The sequence below is a fragment of the Poeciliopsis prolifica genome, unplaced genomic scaffold (assembly GCF_027474105.1).
Source record: "Poeciliopsis prolifica strain line A6 unplaced genomic scaffold, Auburn_PproV2 SCAFFOLD045, whole genome shotgun sequence".
In the NCBI taxonomy this organism is placed as follows: domain Eukaryota; kingdom Metazoa; phylum Chordata; class Actinopteri; order Cyprinodontiformes; family Poeciliidae; genus Poeciliopsis; species Poeciliopsis prolifica.
Genome location: NW_026562420.1, coordinates 4,788,752 through 4,811,194, shown reverse-complemented (window position 1 = coordinate 4,811,194; position 22,443 = coordinate 4,788,752). Strand labels below are relative to the sequence as shown.

The following is a 22,443-nucleotide window of genomic DNA, read 5'->3' as shown; positions in this document are numbered from 1 at the left end:
GATGATGCAACAGCACAAAAAGGTGGAGTGGGTGGTCAGATCTCACAGGCTCCCAAAGGTTTTACATAGTGAATCTGAATTTTAAAGATAAAACTTTTATTGTTGAATCTTGAAAGTATAACATCCCTCTTAAAAAGCTTCTGTATTATAAAATATGAAAATGTTTTCAGTGAGGGTAAGCTCACTAGTTTTTGTAACCATACTCATAACTTCTCAGTTTAAAGAATGACTAAAGATGTAATTAAAATGTAACAACTGATGAGAGCTGATTACCAATAAAACCAAGGATATGTTTTATTATCTATAAACCAACATCAAATAATGAAAGCAGATTTTTTTTAAAATTCACTGCCAAGAAAAAAAAAATGACCACATGAATTATAATTTAAAGAAAGATTAATGACCAGATAATTAACCATCAAACTTGAGATCCAATTGCTGTTTTAACTTTCATAGAAAATACACGAGTCTGACTTCCTTACCTGATCCCAGGCAGGACAAGATCATCTTAGATAGATTACCACCAATGGTATTCTGCAACTGATGTGTTTCTGCAGGCAGATATCCTGCCAGACATTCCACCACAGACTGTGACTGAAGAGAAGTACACAGATGAGCACGGCAACATGGTGGTGAAGAAGGTAAGAAATACAAGACAACAGAGGATCCAAACAGTAGGATGCCAACCCTCTCACCGTAATTCTTCATTTGCATTCATCATTACCAGATCACGCGGAAGGTGATTCGTAAATGCATGTCTCCGGATGGGTCAGAAACACAGGAAGTGAGCATTGAGGGCTCCCACCAGGAAATGGTGAAGATAGAGGAAGGAGACGCTGTGTCCAGAGTGGCAAAGAGAACTGTCCTTCACAGCAGGGGAGACCAGAAAGAGGTGGGTCCCATTTGCCAGGCCAATGTCTACAGTTAGAATCAGACCCTTACATAAACCAAATAAAAACATTTGGGGTTTTTTCTGAAATTAAATCAGATTAAACTTTATGTTTTGGGTTTGTTTGAATTAACAATTGTTTTTAAATTGCTCAATACAGATCCACCCACAAATGATCTAGCCACCTTATTCCTGGGAGGGTTACTATGGAAACAATCATGGGTCTTACTTCCGGTGCAGTAGCAGTATTTCATTGTAATGTGTAGGAGTTTTTGATCATCTATACTCATGATATATGAATATAGACTCGTTTGTAATATAATATTTAGTGAAATTTGTACAGAGGATCGTAATAATGAGTTTAATCACATAGAGCAACAGGAGCATGATTGCTAAGTTTTATTACTGAATGACCGTGAGTTAGCAGCGCTGCTAGCAGCTCGTTTCTCTGAAGAGCTGACAGAATAAAGAAGAGAAAAGCAGAGAAGCTGGTCAGAGTTCTGAGCTGCCGTTCTGCGCCGACAATGTAAAACACCAGAACTGCATCATATTAGCTTGGTGTGATGTGAATTTGATTTTGAGTCAGTGAAGTAGCCAGCTAAGCTTCCCATTTGTGAGCCATTTCTTCAAGCCGCCATCCCTCCCTGCAATAGCTGAAGGTAGTGGTAAAACCTACCTAAGCTGTGATACAGCATAAAACCTCTGTGGAAAACTGGTTAGCGAGTTGCTGAAATGTAAACAAATGGTGATTACAGTTAGCGGCGGAAGTTGCACCCATAAATCACACAAAGCCTCATGGGGGCTGAGAATGAAGGGGTTAAGATTGGGTAGTGCCAAAACATGGACTGTGTATTAAGCCACTTTATTAACCACTTTGGCTGTGGGCTTTGAGTCACTGGGAGAGCCATTTAGACCCTTAACTTTCAATATTTTTCAATATTTTTACATACCTGTCTTCCCAACATGATGGCATCTATTTCATGAAGCACACCAGTTTTTGAGGAATCGGGGTGGATGGTCCATGTTCAAACAAAGACAATAAGAGATGAGAATCTGTAGCAAGACTTCAAAATTTCTTTTCACAGAAAGAGAAATGGTCTCCATCCAATCTGACTGACTTTAAACTGAAGGATGTCTGTGAGGCCAAATTGGCCCACAGCCCGTCTTCAACACAAGGGGGAGCAAACAACTCGAAAAACCCAAACAGCGGAGCAGTCAGGTGCAAGGTATTTTAATCCAAAGAGTCACAAGTAGTGGCACAATAAAAACTTTTTTTTTATAAAATCCAGTGTTCCATAAAAAGTCACCCGTTGAAGGCCACAGGTTGGGCTCCGCTTATTTTCTTGTTCGTGGCGGTGATCTATGTGTAGCGCGCACTACAGCCGGCCGCACAGCGCTCCACCACCACTCCACTCCTCGGCGTGCCACGCCCCCTTACGTTTCGGTCCAACTAAAAGGAAAGAACAGGAAAGCGCTAGCATCCCCGCACCAGAACTCCGTCGGAAGACGTGCTTTTTGCCAGCTCTCTGCAGGATCAGTTCGACCAGAAAGGAACTTTACTTACAGGCCTCTGTTCTGGGCCGTCTGTCCAACTCTCGATCGCTTGTGCCGGATGAGCGGCTCCGTCTGCTCCCCTCAGCGTGTCAGTTCCCGTGGCTGCAGAACCAGTTCTCTCCTCTTCTTCCCAGCCAGGCTCCTTTTATTTTGGCTCTAATCAGCCTCTGCTGACACCTGTCCAGGTGGCCACCTCAGTCCAGGGTGTTTGGATTGTCAAAAGGGGACAAGGAAAAAGAAAAGCAACAACCCAAAAACAATATACATGCAAAGCAAACAAAAAAACAATCAACCATAAAATAAAACAATCATTTTCCGCTGTTCAAAATGTCCAATAATGTCAGTCTGTAGATGTTAAAAAGTTGGTAGAAACAAATCCTAAAAGAGCTGCAGTCAAGGTGTTTCTACAAAGTGTTGACTCAGAGGGCCTCAAAAAGAAAATCACACAATATTTCTTAGATTTTTACATAGGAAATGTACTGACATTATTTTCATCAAATAGTCATAATGGTGGCCATAATGGTGCTGCATTAGTTTATCATTTAAAATTCAATGAAATAATGAAGATATAGCACCAATTCACAACAAATATAATCTTAATGTACAGAAGGCATTAAAGTTTGTGGGTGTGGCTTGACAAAATGCAAAAATCTTTTTGGGGTATGAACAGGATTGCACTGTTTTAAGGTTAAGTTTTATATGTGTCCTACAGAAATTCGATCTCCAACTGTTTCTTGGTGTGTTTTTGTTCTGTTTCCAGCTGACCTTTTCTGAACCCCTGGCTCTGGGTGCCACCACAGCATCAGAGTTTGAGGTGGAACCTGTTCAGGGTCGAAAAGTCAGCAAAGTTGTCAAAACGACCGTGGTGAGGGGTGAGAGGATGGAGAAGCAGAGAGGAGACCCCTTGTTGTCTGCTGACCTCCCCTCAGCCCAGGAGGACTTTGAGAAGGTCAGCATGTCCAAATAGAAAAGCTGAGATTCTTGTTTTCTTATCTGTGGAAGGTGTGATGTTTTTCAGTTACCTTTTTGCTGAGCAGAAGTTTCTCTACCTGATGTGTCTCCTCTCCCTCACTCTTCCCCTCCAGGCTTTGAGTTATGCTGGAGGTTTTGGCAAAGTGCTGCTGCCTCATGTGGTAGAGAAGGAGATGGTACAGGAGGACGGTTCTGTGGTTAAAAGGTTGGGCTATGTGCAATAATGTGAAGACAAGCTCTTAGTCACAGGCATGGTGTGACTTCCCCTTCTTATCTTCAGTGCTTAAACTTTGCTTAAAAAATGCAAAGAGTAAAGTTTTGACTCTTGAACTTACCATTTGTTCCAATTTTGAACTGATTGCTGTTGGGGCAAGATACAAATTCTATGAAAAACTAAACTCACCTAGAGGCACATTTAAAGGTTTTGCTGTAGATCTCCTGTTCTGTCAGAGCTTTTACCGAGGAGGTGCATTACTGCATACTGGAGTATTACATGTCATGGAATGTGCCCGATTTTGAAGGGAGCGGAACATCATAATATTGAAATATTATGATGGCATGTGTGGTGAGTGTTTATATTTGGTCTACTGGTTCAAGACTGGCAAATAATTCTGCTCCTCAAAGAAGCAAAGCAGGGTTTGTTCCAAGCTTGGTTTGGTCTGAGTGGAGAACTTTCCAAATGAGCACTTAGTCATCAGAGCTTTAAGATTCTTAGAAGCCATGGTGAACAAGGTACATTTAGGAGTGGATGACATTTTCTTTGAGATCCAGAAGACACTTGATGTGGTGGTTGACACGTGTCTTCAGTTTTATAAGCAGGACTGGTATGGGAGAGAAGATTTATGGTCACAATTTGTAATAATCCCAAAGGAAAATAAATGTAATTCAAACTGTTAAAGTTTCATCAAGAAGTTGTTATTGATAACTATTGTGTTAAGGTGTACCCAAAAAATCTTCAGAGGTTCCAGCACAAAACCAGCTTCTTTATCTGCTTGTTGGGCTTTTAAGTCTCTTATGCTGCTACACTAACCCAACAGATGATGGCAGAAGAGAGTCCACTCTCCATAGGAGACACTTTTTCTGCAGTCATTGAAGAATCTACGCTTCCTCGAGAAGTTCAATGTGCTCTGTGACTTTCTGTAGGCGCTGCCCTGAGCGCATCCTCAATGCAATGTTGTCCATCAAAGCTAACTCAACAATTCTGTTCATGGTGTTCATGGAGGGAATCTTAAGATGCACGTTATGGAGAGGAATTTGAGAAGTTTGACTCATGAACCTTCTCCAGTCATTCATGGCTGTGTCATCAATACATAATCTTTGTGGTTGAAGTTGGGTTCATCGGAGCACGTCATTGGAGAATTCACTCAATCAATCCATCAGACTGATCCCAAAGGGAAATGAACCAGAAAAAATTCTGCAGCCAGAATCGTCTTCATTTCAGCATGAAAATCAGCAATAACACTCTGCTTCGATGGGACTTTAGTTCCATTAAAAATAATATAGTAATGATTTAGAATATATAACCAATCACCCAGTTAAATCCTCCTATATCAAAACTTATGACATTTTATGACATTAAGTCCTTGTCAGCAGTAATGTCTGTATGCCAGCCTACCTTTAGTCTCCATGGTAACCAATGAGAGGTTTTTTAATCAGATGTCTGATCCCAGATCAGTACTGAGCATACTTCCACTAATCGGTTAATAGCGTAGTTAACTTTTCATTTACCATTTTTTCCAACTTTGAGAAATGTTTAGTGTACTTAGTTTTTACTAAGTTATTCTTTCTGGTTGTTTTTTTAAGCACTAATTCACTTGGCTCTTTTGGAAATGATCAGTTGATAAAGTTTGACATCTGTGTTGAAGTTTTAGTTATCGACTTGAAAAGAATTCAAGCAGTTAAATATTTACTATGGTTTGCAAAAGTATTTGTACCCCTTGAAAAATGTTTTAATTTTTTTGTCAAGCCAAGGCCATTTCAAAAGAAGTTTTTATACCTTATTTTGAAAGGTGTAAAAACTTTCAGTTTACCCAACAGTTTAGCTTCCTCTCCTACTTTTCTTCAACGACTTTATTTAACGCAAAATAAAGAACAAAATAAAGCACAGACAAGATATAAAAATAAATTGAATGTCTGCTGTTACAGAACATGTAAATTATAATATAAAAATTACAATCAGGGAAATAAGTATTTGAACACCCTGCAACTTTGCATCTTAGGTGTATGTCCTCTGTGAGAGACATAATCTAAAAAAAATCCAGAAATCGCAATTTATGATTTTTAAAATAATTTATTTGTGTTACTGCTGCAAATACGTATTTGAACACCTGTGAAAAGCAATATTAATATTTGGTACAGTAACCTTTGTTTGCAATTACAGAGGTAAATTTGACAATTTAAACAGTTTCACCAAGTTTACACACATTGCAGCAGAGATTTTGGCCCATTCCTCCACACAGATCTTCTCTAGATCAGGCTCTGGCCACTCCAGAACGTTGATATGGTTCTTATAGATAGAGCCACTCTTTGGTTATCCTGGCTGTGTTCTTTGCGTCATTGCCATGATGGAAGATGCAGCCACGATCCATCTTCATTGCTCTAACTGAGGGAAGGAGGTTGTTCTCCCCCCAGGTTGAGACACGGCCCCAGTCCCATGTGCAGAAAATCACCCCAAAGTAGGAATGGTGTTTTTGGGATGGCACTCATCATTCTTTGCCTCCGAATACAGCGAGTGGGATTAACACCAAAAAGTTCTATTTTGGTCTCACCTGACCACATCAGTTTCTCCCAGGTCTCCTCTGGATCATCCAAATGGTCATAATTCAGAAGATCATGAGGCAGAAAGACAAAAAGCCTGAAGATTATAACTTCAGGGTTATCTTTCAAGTGTTTCTGAGATTTATTGCAGGGGCAGTTCAATTTGAAGTTAGCGTTTTAGAAATTAAGTAGTGTTGGTTGGTGGAGCTGATGTTTAGGATTAGCGGCAGCAGTCAATGTTAATACTGGAAAGATTGATGGCAAGACTGGTTGACACCATCATGCCTCTGGTCTAAGGACACTGAGATCTTCAGGTCTTAATGGAGCTTTATACCACTTTGTATTTTAGGATTAACACAACTAACGTTTTAGTTTGTGGTGTCTCCACTGATCACATGATGTATGGCAGCAGATTAATCAAGTGAACCTTTTAGTTTTGTTGGAAATCAGAATTCTGTACCAACCTCAAATGGTAGAATCAAGATTGTTGGGAATCTGAACTCACACCTATGTTTTGGTTTATGTAATTATTAATAATTGTAACCAATGACTTCTTGTCAATTAAATTAATAAAATGAAATATCCTTTCATTTTTAACTTATGAACTCTCACAAAGGAATGAATTCAGATCAGCAGAAGAAACTCTTCACACAACAAGCAATAATCACTGATGCATTGATTTTTCAAGAGTCTGAGGATTTATTAATACAATAATCAGGGAAATAACATGCCATTCCCTGTTGCTCTTTTTCCCTCCAGGTCTGTCAGTAATTATATGTGTTTTCAGGGCCTGACCTGATCTGACTTCAGTCTCACTCCTTTTCACGTTTGCTTGCTCCTGCAGAAGCCAGATGTATAAGTCATGCACCCAGAAGAGGACCGTGGTGAGGGATGCCCAGGGGAAGCATGTACACCTGGAACGTCTGGAAGACACCCCAGACGCTCTGCAACCCGATGCCCTGCAGCAGCACTTGCGCCACCTGCTCCAGAGGTACTGTGAGGATGACCAGGAGGAGGAAGAAGACAAGGAAGAGGAAGAGGAGGAGAAGAGCCACGACTGAGCAGCTACTTCCACTGAACCCTTACTACATCTTCCACTGAAACGTTTGGTGAAGTTCTTTCTCAGAGCCAGATGTTCTCTTCTCCAGTAATTGGTTTGTAGATTTCAGAACAGGATTTATGCTTTAACATTTTTTTTTCCCCATTTGCTCTGATTTTGACCAAAGAAAGCACCTCTCAGTTTTAGATCTTTTATTTCTTAGTGTTCAGCTGTTCCGATGTGTTGGAGGTACAACTCACCAAAATGTGCATTGTTGTTAAATGGAGCTTCTTGCACCTCATTCATGGGCCTCTTCTTCAAGAACTCTTGTAAAGATTTATACATACAGAAGATGAAAGGAATCTAGATGTGACTGGACAGAAAATCAACAAATTGTTAAAGCATTTAATACAGCATGAAAACCTGCTGTACATTTACTGATATAGCTGGAGAAATTACTCATAAAATTACTGTTCCATGGAGATAATAAAATGGTGATGTGTGTGTTTCAGAGCCAAACCTATATGATCATAGCTTTTATCTTCATCATGCATCAAACCTTATTTCAATTTAAGTCCAGTGTGTCAAATTGTAGCGTTGTAGCGCCTCCTCTGGCATGTGACTGTAAATAGTGTGTTTATTGAAAAAGAAAGTGGTGATGAGGAATGTGTCGATGCACCTGGAGCACTTCTCCCCAACCCTTGGTTCTACTTTCTGTTAATGAGAACTTAAGTGCTGAGAACTCTTACATGTTCTGCAAACTGGAATTCCAAACTTTTAATAGCAAAAAGTCTCAGTCAGATTTGCTGGTTAATACATTAACTCATATTTCTCTGAAGACAAGTTTATGAAGAAACTGCTGAATGGAATTGGCTTTGAAGGGTGTAATCAGTAGTCATTACTACATGTGCAGCAGAGCGATGTTTCGTTAGCCTGGCCATCGTTCCACTTGATCCTTATTTCCCTTCAGTCTCATTGAGCTCCATTTCTCCCATAGATTTTCTACCAGACCAATCAGCGAACAGCAGAAATAGTGAACGATGATGTTGGTTTTTCTGCACTGCTTTAGAATTGTAGTCTATCAGTAGTTTTAGCAATGGCAGCGGAGGAAGAGAAGGAAGCTTTCAAATATCAAAGTAACATTAACAGCTGCATCATTTAGATTGGCTCTTCTCTGATCACAGTGGAGGATCGTTGTTCACAACATGAGTTCTGGTCAGCTTTTAGCATAGAACTGGATTTTTTCCTCTTCAGCTTCTTCGCGAAGGAATTCTTAGACATAAGATAAGAGATTTATCACTACAACAGTGGGCAGTGGAATTCTTTGAAACTAGCTTTGCTGTTTTTGTCTTCTGATCAACATCTGCTTTTTTATCTGCTGTGTTTGGCGCCACCCTCTGGCTGGGAGCATTACAGGTACCCTGCGACAAAATGCATGTCACACATCAGCATTGTGTGATGTGTGACATGCACAAAGCAGAGCAGACTTTGAATCAGGTTCTCTGAAGCAAGTCCAGCTCAGATTTTACTAGGCAACACTGTAGTAATTATAAAATGCAATCCATTTCACTGTTTTTTGTTGCTGCTTGCAAAGCTGGACATCTGCATTTCTATATAAGATAGTTACAAGTGGCTGGTATCAGTCCGCCTGATCAGCTGAGCCTCATTTTTCAATCTCTATATAATCACGCTGCAGGTAGAAGCAGAGGGATGAATGGGGCTATGTGGTTAGTTTGACTAAAACTGTCTTATTTAGCTTAATATTTAGCTAAATAAGACAGGTTATTGTTAATTCTGAAGCTGATAGTAAGAAGACCAACTAAAATCAAAACTGTTCTAAAGTCCAAATCAAATCTGATAGTCCTGAAACAGCCTTTGTGAAGGAGCTGAGTGGATGTTGTTACCACTGTTCAATAAAAAACCAGCTGAAGTCCAGGCTCTTTCCAGCACTCTTGCATGTCATCACAAATATTTCCTTTCTTATTTATTCCCATAATTTTTAGACCTGCAGCACCTCGAGCTGACAGTGTATGTTTGGTTGTGTGTTTGAAAGGTTTCAAAAGCTAAATGTAAATAATGCAAATTGACATGGTGTGTTTTTTGTGTTCTGGCTATTTGGTTTTGTTGACCAGACTGATTAGGTGCAGTTATCACGCCATGTTTTTACTTTACCACTGAGTATGATAGAATGGCAGAACAAAACCTGTGGTGTCCAAAGCAGTCAATGAATTTGATAGAAGCATCTTGTTTCCATGGTGATCTCAATATATCCATATTAACAATGCAAGTATCTATGCGGGCATGTATGACTGAATTATTCTTAAAATAAATGAACCTGAAACATCAAAAGGCATAGCAGCTGCAGTGTGTACATGGCAAAACAATAAACTGAACATGAGCCCAACAGGAAGTGATGTCATTATTTTCTAACAGCAAGATGGAGGTCATTATACAAAGAAATATACTTCTTTAAATTTTATCCCAAGTATTAGAGAAAACTACTAGAAAGGTCTGAATTATAAGCCCGATTTTGACCCCATTTTTGCGGTTTACAGCCTTCATATTTGATCGAACTCCTCCTAGGGATTTCGATTGATCGGCTTCAAACTCGGTCAGTCTGTTCATAAGGCATGTCCCATCTAAACTTATCAAAATGGTGAGTTTTTGAGTATGCTGAAGGGGGGTTAGCAGGGGTCAAGGTTCACCTATTTGCCATAAAAAAATAAACTGCTATATCTCCTACACAGAAACTCACAGAGGCACCAGAGTTTCTGTGATTGATCATCATCGGGTCTCCTACAATACCCTATGGTCGAATGATGACATCACTTAGGGCACGCCCCCTGAGAACAGAAAGTGTAATGTTTTACTGTGAACTGTCGCTATCTGACCTCTTTGACCTCATCAACATGAAACTGTGCCCAGACACAGAAAACATGTTGGTGTGTTGAGGATTCCAACCCCGACCAGCTTCGATGGAGCAGGTGGGCGTGGCGGCGTGGAGAACTTTGACTATTTGCTGTGAAACATCAAGACTCAATAACTTCCAAGATTACAGCTGCATAATATTTACTATGTCTTCCTGCAGAACAGTCCTGAACACATTTACATGGTCACTTGATGACATCACCTTCGCCCAGCTAACACCACAGCAGCCCATGAAATATAGGTTATGTTATGCAGGTTAACATATTCATTATTTAAATATACATTATTATAAGTTTTCGCTTTTTTATAATTTTGTTTTGTGGGTTACAGTACAAACAGTCATTGATTTTTGGTTAGAAATTATAGAAAGAAGATCATTCATCAGAAACCATTTTGCAAATTTGACACTTGGGGTCAGTATTACTCCACCAATGAAACAGACTGCCTTACACACACAGCTAAAGATGATGAATAATTATACCAGTATTTCACCAGTAGGGGTCAGTGTTACTCCACCAATAATAAAGATATTGAGGGAGAAACTGACTTTTTAGAGAAATAACTTCAATCACTGAGATTGCTAAAGATCACGAATAACTACATTTGTAATTCACCAGTAGGGGTCAGTATCACTGATTTATTTTTGTGAACCTCGAAAGAATACAGCATTAAATTGCTATTTCAATCCACTGTGCCCCCTTCAACATTTGTATTGGTTCGGCTTATACTGGACTGATAACTATTTGAAAGTCTCGCTTGTGTAGGAAGTTGCAAATATTTGTTAATCTTTCACACACAACTGTACGATATTGCCTTTATCTCTAAATAATTATTAATGGTGCTTCAAAGAAGTGGAAGACATCTCTATCACATGAACTTCCTGGGGCTTAGCTTCATGGACTAAATACATGAAAGCCTTATGAGCAGCAAAGTCATGCACAGATACATTTCTTTGATAAAAAAAAAATTTGAATTTGTGAGGAACTTTAAATATGCCAGTTTGTGCAATGATTCAAACTCATTACATGACTTTAAGTACTATATCTAAATTGAGGAAATAAATATGACACCAAAAACTTGATAAAATAATTCATGCGTAAAAACTCTTTTGGAAATTTTCCTTTAAGAGTGAGGGAAAAAAGTTTCAAGAACTAAAGAAGCAGAGAAAGAATATATTCTTAATCTGTATTTATTCCAAGTGCAAGTCTTTGCTCATTGATCCTCATCTGGAGAAAGAGCCTGGAGCAGAACACGGCTTATAGTTCTAAATGAAATGAAGGGAGACGTTCATTCCATCAACATAGTTTGATAATCTACTTTGTTACAGAACAGAGACTGAGCACACATCACATCGTCTTTCACAAGGAGCCATGACAGATAAAAACAACCCATTCACTTCATTGTAATCTTGGACTCAACAAGCCTGTTACAATTCACTAAAGTCATAAAAATGAATGAAAGGCATGTTGACCTGCAATAGATAAAAATAAAAAAAACTTATTTAAAAAATAAAAGTTCTGGAGCTGAAGATCCGAACAACGCTCGTGAGCCGTAACCGACTGTTGGAACAGTTTTATTGCCATTAATCCATGGTGGGGTGAGTAAGCCATTCATTCCTCATGGTTGTTCTCAGAGACGCTATCGTTGGAACTGCTGTTCATTCCAAGGACGAATGCTAACCGAGTTCACTGAGGCCTGCAACGTTTGTAAAGTTATCGGACTGCTTTACTAATTTAAGAAACTGAATAGTGTGCTTTATACATCAGTTTTATTCATTCAGCCTTGTTAGTTTGTTTTTATGTGTAGAACCTGTTTAAAGGTTTGTTTCGAACAGCTCTGCAATGATGCAGTTGTTCTCTATATATAGTGTACATAGACATACATACATATCTATATGTATATATAAAATATATATTTTAATATGTTATGATATATTTTTATAATAGATGATAATATAAAATTATCAATCCATTGGGGTTTTAATATTTACTTGTAGCACTTGCTGTGATTAATACCTAATTGTTCTAATGTGCTGATAGTTAACTGTGCTTTGTTAATGTGCATTGCGCTTGGTTTATCAATGATTTTTTTACCGGTTTATCAAACTGGTAAATCTTCAACTTTACCATTTTTCTTCCTCATTTTAGTACAAGCTTTAAGTTGCACTCCATTTAGATCTCACTTGTAATTATCTTCGTCTTGCTGTTGTTCACTTACACACTGTATTTAAAAAAAAAAACACACTGTTGCCAATTATTTGTCATTGTGAAGTATTTAATAAAGTGTAGGTCAGACAATCTGGGTACTGAACATAGGGAAAACTAGAACACTTTTCTCTGTTATTTATATGGATTTCATTCTTTGCAAAGTGATTTAAAATGATAAGATGATAAACTCTGTCATTGTTGGCTGCTGCCTGAACCGTGTGGGCGTGGCAAGATGGCGAATATCAATCCCTCGTCATATTCATACGATTGTCTTTAAATCACACATGGCTTATCCTACTGGCCCCAAACTAGATATGTATGACCTTTGTTGACCTCTAAAGAGCCCAACAGCATTGAAATGTAATTTGACTCCGCTACACCCCATAATCCATCAGATAAAACTCCTCGCTACAGCCACCGATCCGCACCAGATTTTTTGCGCATCATCACCGAAGTCACCTGTTATGCCGTTGCCTACGTTTGGCTCTCAATTCCACAGTTTTGGGCCGAGCTGCTCCAATCTCACTACGATGGGTCCTTATCCACTCCCCGACAGGAATCCATCACAAAATTTGGTGGGCGTGCCGTAATTTCTCTAGAAGACTTTAAATGGTCAGCCCCAAGCCATACTTTAACCTAGAATTACCAAACCTGGTACACATGTGTGTCATGTCAGGACGTAGAAAAAAATCTTTTGGACCCATGGTCTAAACCCAACAGGAAGTCGGCCATTTTGGATTAAAGACGTCATTTTCTCTTTGTTATACACGTGGTATCTGATGGAAGTCCTCCTATATTTTTCTGGTGCAGACTTCAAAATCACTCAGCACACACTTGAGGGATCATAGGTCAAAATATATCAAAGGATTTCTCATACATCAAAGCATGTGGGCGTGGCTAAGTGTGAAACTGACTATTCGTCATAAAACATCAAGGTAGCGTACCTTCAAAATGCAACATCGCAGCTGCATCAGACCTCCTATGTCTCTTTACAGACCAGTGCTGATAACATTCACATGGTGACTTGGTGACATCACCTTAGCCCTGTCCACTTCCAGTGGGAAGCAACATGTTTTTTAATCTATTGCATGATTTATGTGGGTTTAATGCTGTGCCAACAGACATGTAATGACATGATGATGAACTCTGTAAATGTTGGTTGCTGGCTAAACAGTGTGGGCGTGGCCAAATGGCGAATATCAATCCCTCGTCTTATTCATACGATTGTCTTTAAATCACACATGGATCATCCGACGAGCACCAAACTAGATATGTAAGGCCTTTGTTGACCACTAAAGAGCCCAACAGCATTGAAATGTAATCTGACTCTACTGCGCCCCCTAGGTTAACCCATCAGCTATATCTCCTCGCTACATCCACCGATCTGTACCAGTTTTTTTGCGCATCGTCAGGGGCATTGATGCGTACCGCCTAGTGGACAGGTGCGGAAACTGCGCAACAGCTTCTGCGGTGGTGCTGGAAAAAGCTTCTATGGTGGCTTGCAGGCGGCGGTGCTGGAAACTGCCTGAGAGATTCTGCGGTGGCTGGCGGGCGGCGGTTGCCCGCAGTGGCCAACAGGCCGGAGCGGCGCTTGGCTGCGAGGGCCGCTCGAGGCTGCTTTCATTATTATTCTGCCTCCCTAAAGAGGGGCCTTTTTGGAGGTTTTATCATATTCAAAAACTCACCAAACTTGGCTGAAGCGTCAAGGAGTTTCAAAATTTTGTATTTTCAGGTCATTGCAAAAATCGCAAAAGAAACAGCTCAACGACGCCACCTCGCAATTTTCAAAGGACTCGTTGCTATTCACTTACTTCATCGTAAAGACATGAAATTTGATACACTTGTAGAACTGCTCAGAATTTACAATTAATGTCATAGTCCAAGTTGCACAGTTTGACGGCCATTTTGGATTGAAGTTCTGATTTTGACCCCATTTTTGACGTTTACAGCCTCCGTATTTAATCGAACTCTTCCAAGGGATTTTCATTGATCGGCTTCAAACTCGGTCAGTCTGACCAACCTATCAGCCCCGCAACATGTGGCTTCAAATCGCACTTCTCTCATCGGCTGGGTTAAGACTCCGAAGACAAAGATGAAGACCACGGAAAAGATGAAGATCAAGGCAAAGATGAAGACCCAAGTCCTGTGTGACCTCACCATCGATGCAGAGATGGAAGCTCCTCAGAAACAACAGAGATCCCTGCCTTCGTCAATCAATCTCCTCCTCCTGCTGTAACACCTTTCATCATCAGACCAGTTCTGGGGTTCGAAACACCAAACTTCATCTCAAAGGTTCCCTTTTTAGTTCTTAGTATCAGCGTTAGGGAAAGATAGGCTAGATGATTAATTTTACTTATTTGATTATTTCTGCTACTTAATTAAGCTGTAGTGACCCTTGCAAAATTGCTTCACTGAGAAATATTTAGCATAAAGAAAATCTAAAAGACGTTGTGGACATTCAATTAACAAGTCATCTCAAAGTTCTTTGATGGTCATAAAATAGCTATGATGTTTGATTCTAGGGAAGAAAAAGTAATTTAAAACATTTAAAACAACATCCTTGGGTCACTAAAACCAGCCTGGTTCAGTAACAAGTGCAAGTTGTGATAAAGAGAAGGAGCGACCGTCAAACAGATGTGCTCTGTGAAACCAGTTGGCTGCAGGCTGCTCAGTCTGGCTAATTCACAGGGGAAGAAGGGTGGGACATCTGATGTAGGCCGTCAGTAACCAGGCGAATTCTTACTCCATGTCAGCTTAAACAGAGTTTACTTCAGTTCTGGACAGGGGGAATCCCAGCTGATTTAGGAAAACTCAATTCACCTGTTAGATGGAGAGCTGGTAGCACATCTCCCCTCTCAGAAGAGGAAGTCGTGACTGAGAGAGGAGAGAGTGAAGGAAGGGGGTGGGGAGGGGGGTGTCGCGACAACAAGTGGGATTTTCATGCAAAAAAAAAGCTAAATAAAGTAAATATAACCTACACAGCCATATAGTCACAGTGAGCTGTGACTATTCCCCCACATGGTTTGTGTCTGCACATGACGTATATTCATGGCCAGACATGAACTTGGATTTTTCTGTACATCGCGGTGAATCGTTGCTCCACGTTGGACCTGAATCCAGCATCCTACGACCCAACATCTACATACAACTTCAGCAGGAATTTGGGTTTACACAAGCTAAATAAATTGTTTACCAGGAGAGTCAAGCTCATAGAAATAACATGGGTTAGTTCATTGTTATCAAATACCAATTATTTAAAATAGTACAACTCACTACTCACCAGGTACAAACAAGTCAACAGCAATTTAATGCTTCTTTCAATCCTAAATGGTTGACCCGACCTGAAACTTTAATTTTATTCTCCAGGCATTTGAACATTTTCACCCGGCTCATCATATAATATGAGGTCTGCAGCTCCAGATAGTTGGTTACGTGGATCGTCTCAACATCCTCAAGATTATAAGACAAGTCTATTTTTCACTGAGATAATATGGATAATTGGCACAAATTTTTTCACAACACCTAATCTGTGCCAGCCTATTTACGGTATTATTGTACTTGCTGTGATCCATTTTTCTCTGTTTTGAATTGAAGAAATCCACTTCCGGACCTACATCTGAATTTCACACATCATCCAAGTCAAGTATCTGAAACCCAGGAGTAGCTGCAGGTGGGGTTGAATAGTAAATACAAACTGAAATTGATAAAAAATTTAAAAAATGCACATTTGGTCTAAATGACATTTTATTTCACATTTTTTGATGTACATTAGGCTTGGCCCATCAGTATATTGTAGAAAGTGTGACATAATTATATCAAATAACTCTGAATTTGTATAGACAAAACAACAGTCCAAAAATGAAGAATGATCAAAGGCCCTGAATGCATCATATTTGGAGCCCACTTCCCTTTAATCCCATGGCGTCACCGCAATGACAAGAATGTAGCATAATGAGAGCACTGGTGATGATACTCATTTCCTATTAAATGAATAACTAAATGATGAGTGAAGACCTAAACCAAAAGTTGTCGTGAGCTTGTACTTTGAACCAGATGCTGAGGAATGTTATGGTGAAGAACCAGAGCCTAAAAGAGGAAGTTATCAAGAGGAGCAAGCATCAATATCACATTAGAAAATTTAACAAATTTGAACAGAGAACATTTTCATCAATGCATATACTCATTGTATGAGAATATGCAAGACTTTAGAAATTCCATGTCTGCTTTCATTCTCACAGAACAGGCTTTCCCTTTACCTGCAGAGGGGGCGGCAGTTGAAGCTGACATATCAGGTTTTACTTGACTTTCCTTTTAGACAAATACCAAAAACACTTGGTGGCACTAGCAAACCAGAGAGCTGAATGGACTTTCACTTTAAGGATGGATTGAACAAAACAAAGCAAGCATGAGTCTAAGCAAAACAGATGGCAGTACTGAAAAGATACACGAGCAAGAAGGAGGTACAGTGTGTGACATTTTGGTCAATGTGCCTCACCGTTTCATAATATATGAATACATGGAATGCTAAAAAAATTAAGTTTCACATCTTTACACAGGCTATAAAATGACCAGGCAGCACCTGAAAGCTCTCCTGTTAAAACATACAGATGTAAAAGAGGTGAAACCAAAACTCAGCTAATAAACACACTACTGACAGAAACAGCACACATTCTCACTACAAAATCATAAATCCCTCCATTGACGTCTGTTGGCTTTTCAACATGAGTGCAGCAGCTGCAATATGTAAACAACACACTGAGGGCGGAGCTATAGCAAAGGATAGCAGGGATTGGCTTTGGGATGTTTGTCCACATGGTGGGTGGGGTTGGGGTTAGTCAGCTGTCTTGCTGGAGGCTGTTTGTGGTCCAAGAGTGTCACCTCAACTGCAACACAGGTCACATGATCATTAGATAAAACGTGGTTTCACTTGAGTCGTCACCATATGGTTGTGCACCATCTTTTCGTACTTGGAGGGGATGGTGAGTGAGCCGGAGCGATGGAAATGGATGTTCTGCCACTTGCTATCACGCCGGTGCCAGATGCGGGTCTCCTCAGACTGGATGGTACGCGGCATGCCGTTGCTGTCGATGTACTGTGTAAGGCGGATGTATGCGATGCAGGCCGCCTCGTCCCCGATCAGGTGGACGTGGGGGTTCAGCAGGATGGTGTGGATGGGCAGTTTTCCCTTAGACAGAGCTACGGAGAACAAAAGTAAACCAACCGGAAAACCTGAGAAAACCGATGAACCTACAGGCGATCTTAATCTTTGAGCAGTGATGTGATAAAATGGAGACCGGAGAATGGACAAAGTGCAGGTAGACTTTTACAAGAAAATTTGAAAATGCAAACATGAACATCAACCCGACAGTGAGCTCCAAGTAACCAGGTAAAGGCTACCAAAGCTGCAGTAGCCAAAACACTACAGAAGCTACCGTATCACAGATAGCAGCTAATTCTGTGAAATTCAGTCCGGTGCAAACTGTAAACCCGTTGATGTTTCTTTTAATGGCGGTTCAGCCATGTTTGCCTTCACTTTTACAACTTGAATAAGTTGGTTAAGCCATGAAATTAGCATATCATATCAAGTTCATTTTCCAGAACAGGATTGTTATACCTATATTACCATGAATGACTATGCAGTTATACAGAAATATTTATCTTGTGTCATCAGCATGCATGGCAAAAATTGTACTACTCTGAGCAAGGGAAATAATATAGCTATTGATTATATTAAAGTGTATAAATACTTTTTATACTAAACGGTATGCAATCACACATTAGCAGTATACACTCAACAGCCACTTTATTAGGTACACCTGTCCAACTGCTCATTAACACAAATGTTGAATTAGCCAATCACATGATTGGCTAACTTAATGAATTTAGGCAAGTAGACATGGCCAAGACGATCTGCTGCAGTTCAAATTGAGTGTCAAAATGGAGAAGACAGGTGATTTAAGTGACTTTGAATGTGGCTTGGTTGTTGGTGGTCTGAGTATTTCAGAAACTGCTGATCTACTGGAATTTTTACGCACAACCATCTCTAGAGTTTACAGAGAGTGGTCCAAAAAAGAGAACAGTTGTGGCAGTGGCAGTTCTGGGGCGCAAATGCCTTGTTGATGCCAGAGGTCAGAGGAGAATGGCTAGATTGGTTAGAGCTGATAGAACTGTAGCTCAAATAGCCACTCGTTACAACCGAGGTATGCAGAAGAACATCTGTGAACGCACAATACGTTGAACCTTGAGGTGGATGGGCTACAGCAGCAGAAGACCACACCGGGTGCCACTCCTGTCAGCTAAGAATCGAAAACTGAGGCTATAATTCACACAGGCTCACCAAAAGTGGGCAATAGAAGATTGGAAAAACGTTGCCTGATCTGATGAGTCTCGATTTCTGCTGCAACATTCGGATAGTAGGGTCCGAATTTGGCGTCAGCATCATGAAAGCATGGATCTGTCATGCCTTGCATCAACAGTTCAGGCTGCTGGTGGTGTAATGGTGTAGCGGACATTTTCCTGGCACATTTTGGGCCCATTAGTACCAAATGAGCATTGTGTCAACGCCACAGCCTACCTGAGTATTGTTGCTGACCATGTCCATCCCTTTATGACCACAGTGTTCTGATCTTCTGATGGCTACTTCCAGCAGAATACTGCACTATGACATGAAGTGTGAATCATCTCAGCCTGGTTTCCTGAACATGACAATGAGTTCACTGAACTCGAATGGCTTCCACAGTCACCAGATTTCAATCCAATAGAGAACCTTTGGGATGTGGTGGAACAGAAGATTTTCATCATGGATGTAAAGCTGACAAATCTGCAGCAACTGCCTGATACTATCATGTCAATATGGAGCAAAGGAATGTTTCCAGTACCGTGTTGAATTTATGCCATGAAGGATTAAATTAAGGCAGTTCTGAACAGGGTACTAGCCAGGTGTACCTAGTTAAGTGGCCAATGACTGTGGACTGCGCAAAAACATGACTTGTGAAAAGGTTACTGAAAAAGGTTTTGAAAAGACTTTCTCCTGGATGTTCATGTTCTGATCAGCTTTTCATTTCACAGCTACATAAATTTATCTCCTCTTCTGCACACTTACTTTCAGAAAAGTTCAATGTACTAGAGGTTTCTGCCTGATCCTTGTCTATTTGCTGCTCAGAAGTCATGGATTCACCTATTTGTATTGAACATGGAGCTTAGGGAGCTGAAGTACAATGGCAAAATCCTACTTGGCATGCAATTGGCTGCTGTTTCCAAACCATTCAATCCATTTATTGATTGTAACTCCAAAGAGCCACTAATGTAGATATAAACATTAGTGGCTATGGTCGTCTTAAAACTGTTTCCATTATGTATATTAATGTATGATAAGGTATATTTGTTGTTTGAACTTTTAAAATAGGCAGTCATATGAGTTTATAGAGGCAGTCTCAAATATTTCCAGATTTGAGCCAGATGTCCCCAACAACTGGTCGTAACTGGCCAGGGGTCTACTGTACAGCCGGACCTAAACAATACAATAAATATAGAAATATATGAGCTAGAATGCAGACTCTTATTTATTTTGAACAGACAATAAAAAGTAAAAAAGAAAAATATAAGAAACAATCATGCCAACAGACATGCAATTTCACATAATTTGTTTGAAAAGGAGCAGGCATAAGATGCAATAATTTATGATTTCCTGCCCTTCTCATCAACATACAAATATTTAAATCTCCCAACACCAGAAAACCTCTGAACTACTCATATGAGTCACAAGAAAAAAATAGTATATTGCCAACCAAGTGAGTGTGTGTATTTTTGAATTGGCCTTCCAACAAGAAACCTTGAACCCAGAATTTTCAGAAAGTCTTTACCATTTTCAAAATAGAAGCGGTGGAACTCTGTGCCTTCAACCAGGTTTCCCAAAGCCTCAGGTTCAAATGATGTGAGACCAGGGTCACAAATCTTCCTGAAATAGAACACCAGACAATTACCTTAGAGTTGCCCAAAGAGATAAAGTTACTCCAACACATGTAGACGTATGAAGGTGGTTGAACTCACGTGTAGGCCTCAAAGTCTCCGTTGTTGATGGCCTCAATCAGCTGCTCTGTCACTTTGATGATCTCCTGCTTACGGGCTGCAAAAGACACATTCAAGAAAGGTCCTGTTTGTTGTAAACTGGGAACTGAAACTCAAGTTGGAATTTTGAGCTTTATGAGAGCACTGATCCAACATTACAGGATGATCATGTTCAGGAAGGAAAGCTCACATCAGTTTGAGGCATGGCTCACATGGAGAAGAATGAATTAGAGACTGGTTGAGGTGAAGGAGATACAACTCAATACAACATCAACATTACCTTTCATGCTAAAGAGGTAAGCTAGGAGACAATGAATGCAAATAGTAAGTAGTGCTCGGATACACCATCCTTCACACAGAAACCTTTTGTACCTTGAACAGCTTCAGTGTCGTTTCCAGCTAACTGAACACTGACACTCTGCTGGCCGGCCACATGTCCAAGAATGGTCACAAAGACCAGGATACCACCTACTGATGACTGACGCATGCTTCTGCTGAAAAGGTGCGAAAACAAGCCGCTCCGCTGTCAGAGAACAGCCAACAGTAAGGCAGGGGAAGCGTCCTGCATCCGACACTTGCCCACCTTGTTTGTGACAAGCAATCAGAACCAGGCGGGCAGAACCAGCTGAAATACTGTCCGTCCCTCATGGACTTTACTTTGCAAATAAAGACACTACAGATAAGGTTGCTGACGCACATCCAGCTAAATAAAACAGCTCATTACAAACTCAAAGCCTTGAACTTTTAGACAGATGAAGACATTATGAGTTGTGTGAAGAAGAGCCACTTCCCAGTGAAAGAGGCTGGGCAACATGAAAGTATGTAACTTTCATGAAAATATATTTTTTACATATTTATCACCGACCAATCTGTCTGAAGAAATGGATCGCTCCCAACCAAAATCCACCAATCAGAGCCAGAAGGAAGCTATTAGCCCTGTCACTGAAACTCAAATGCTCACTGCTAGTTATGCCAATTGCAGAGAAGCAACTTACCTTTACAGGAAAAGTGTTTATCTGCTGTGATAGGCAGTCATGCTAAACAGTCTTAGCATTCACTACAGACTCTGCTGTGTCATAGCAGACAGAAAGTGGAGAGGAGCAGCAGCGAGCAAACAGGCCTGATTCATATAACTAAGACCCACCTCCTGACTCTGGTTGTTTCAAGTTAGTACTGGGAGCACTGGTAGAAGGGAGAAGAGCTCAATTTTTTACACAGATTATCAGTCTTCTATACTGTCAGCGCCTAGTGACAATTTCAAGAAATATGCAAAACAAAAAACAACTTTTTTTGTAAAAGTTAGATACTGCAGCTTTAACATTTTATCAAAATATCTTGTGGTGGTGAGAAGAACCATTTAGTAATTCTTTTGTTGAACTCAATTCACTAATACTGATGTCATGTTCCTGACAGAAACATTGTTGGGTGAAAATAATAAATCACCTGTATTAATTGAGTCAGCGCCTCTAATCACAATTTTCAAGTGACAATAGAAAACATAAAATAGGAGGAGTGGTCAATGCAATACTTGAGGATTCGCTGAACTGTGAAAAATGTCTTAAAAGGCATAAAGGAGCTTTAAGATCTTTTTGACTTTTGAGCAACAGGGAATTGAGCTAAAAACACAAACAACCTTTGACAGTATACAAAACCCTACATATGTGGAAAATTTCTTCATTGGCTTTAATGAGCTTTTATTATTAAAAGATCATTAAAGCTTTTAATAAGCTTTAATGATCTCATTAAAGCTCATTATTAAAAGCTTTTATTTATAAAGATTTATGAAATAGACAGCTGATTCATTTTGTAATCAGCTGTTGTATCCATATGGTTTTCAATGTGTTACCTTTTGCAGCTGAAACTATATGAAAGTCTAACATGCATCGTATGAGATGCATATGGAGCATCTAATATTATGCTCAATATGTATCAATTATGACTTAAATAATTGTGGGAGATTTCAACACCCATGTTGACAAGCCTGAAGACAGATGGGCAAAAAGCTGTGATATTTCTGAAAATGTTGGTCT

The 22,443-nt window shown here is 39.9% G+C and overlaps 2 protein-coding genes across 7 annotated transcripts in view; one reads left to right on the top strand and one right to left on the bottom strand.

Annotated features, from left to right (window-relative positions):
• Positions 1 to 9,615, top strand: part of ank2b (ankyrin 2b, neuronal) — a 76,458-nt gene extending 66,843 nt beyond the window's left edge. The window contains 5 exon segments of the mRNA XM_055056389.1: positions 558 to 641; positions 728 to 892; positions 3,204 to 3,392; positions 3,529 to 3,620; positions 7,017 to 9,615. Of these exon segments, the coding sequence (XP_054912364.1) occupies positions 558 to 641; positions 728 to 892; positions 3,204 to 3,392; positions 3,529 to 3,620; positions 7,017 to 7,233 (747 nt within the window). The 3' untranslated portion in view covers positions 7,234 to 9,615.
• Positions 9,616 to 16,068: 6,453 nt separating this feature from the next.
• camk2d1 (calcium/calmodulin-dependent protein kinase (CaM kinase) II delta 1) overlaps positions 16,069 to 22,443 on the bottom strand; it is a 78,217-nt gene continuing 71,842 nt past the window's right edge. For all 6 annotated transcript variants that reach the window (XM_055056392.1, XM_055056394.1, XM_055056393.1 and 3 more), the window contains 4 exons: positions 20,396 to 20,471; positions 20,209 to 20,303; positions 17,314 to 17,542; positions 16,069 to 17,229 (listed from right to left, as the gene is read on the bottom strand). In XM_055056392.1, coding sequence (XP_054912367.1) covers positions 17,226 to 17,229; positions 17,314 to 17,542; positions 20,209 to 20,303; positions 20,396 to 20,471 — 404 coding nt within the window. In that variant the 3' untranslated portion in view covers positions 16,069 to 17,225. The remainder of the gene's footprint in view (positions 17,230 to 17,313; positions 17,543 to 20,208; positions 20,304 to 20,395; positions 20,472 to 22,443) is intronic.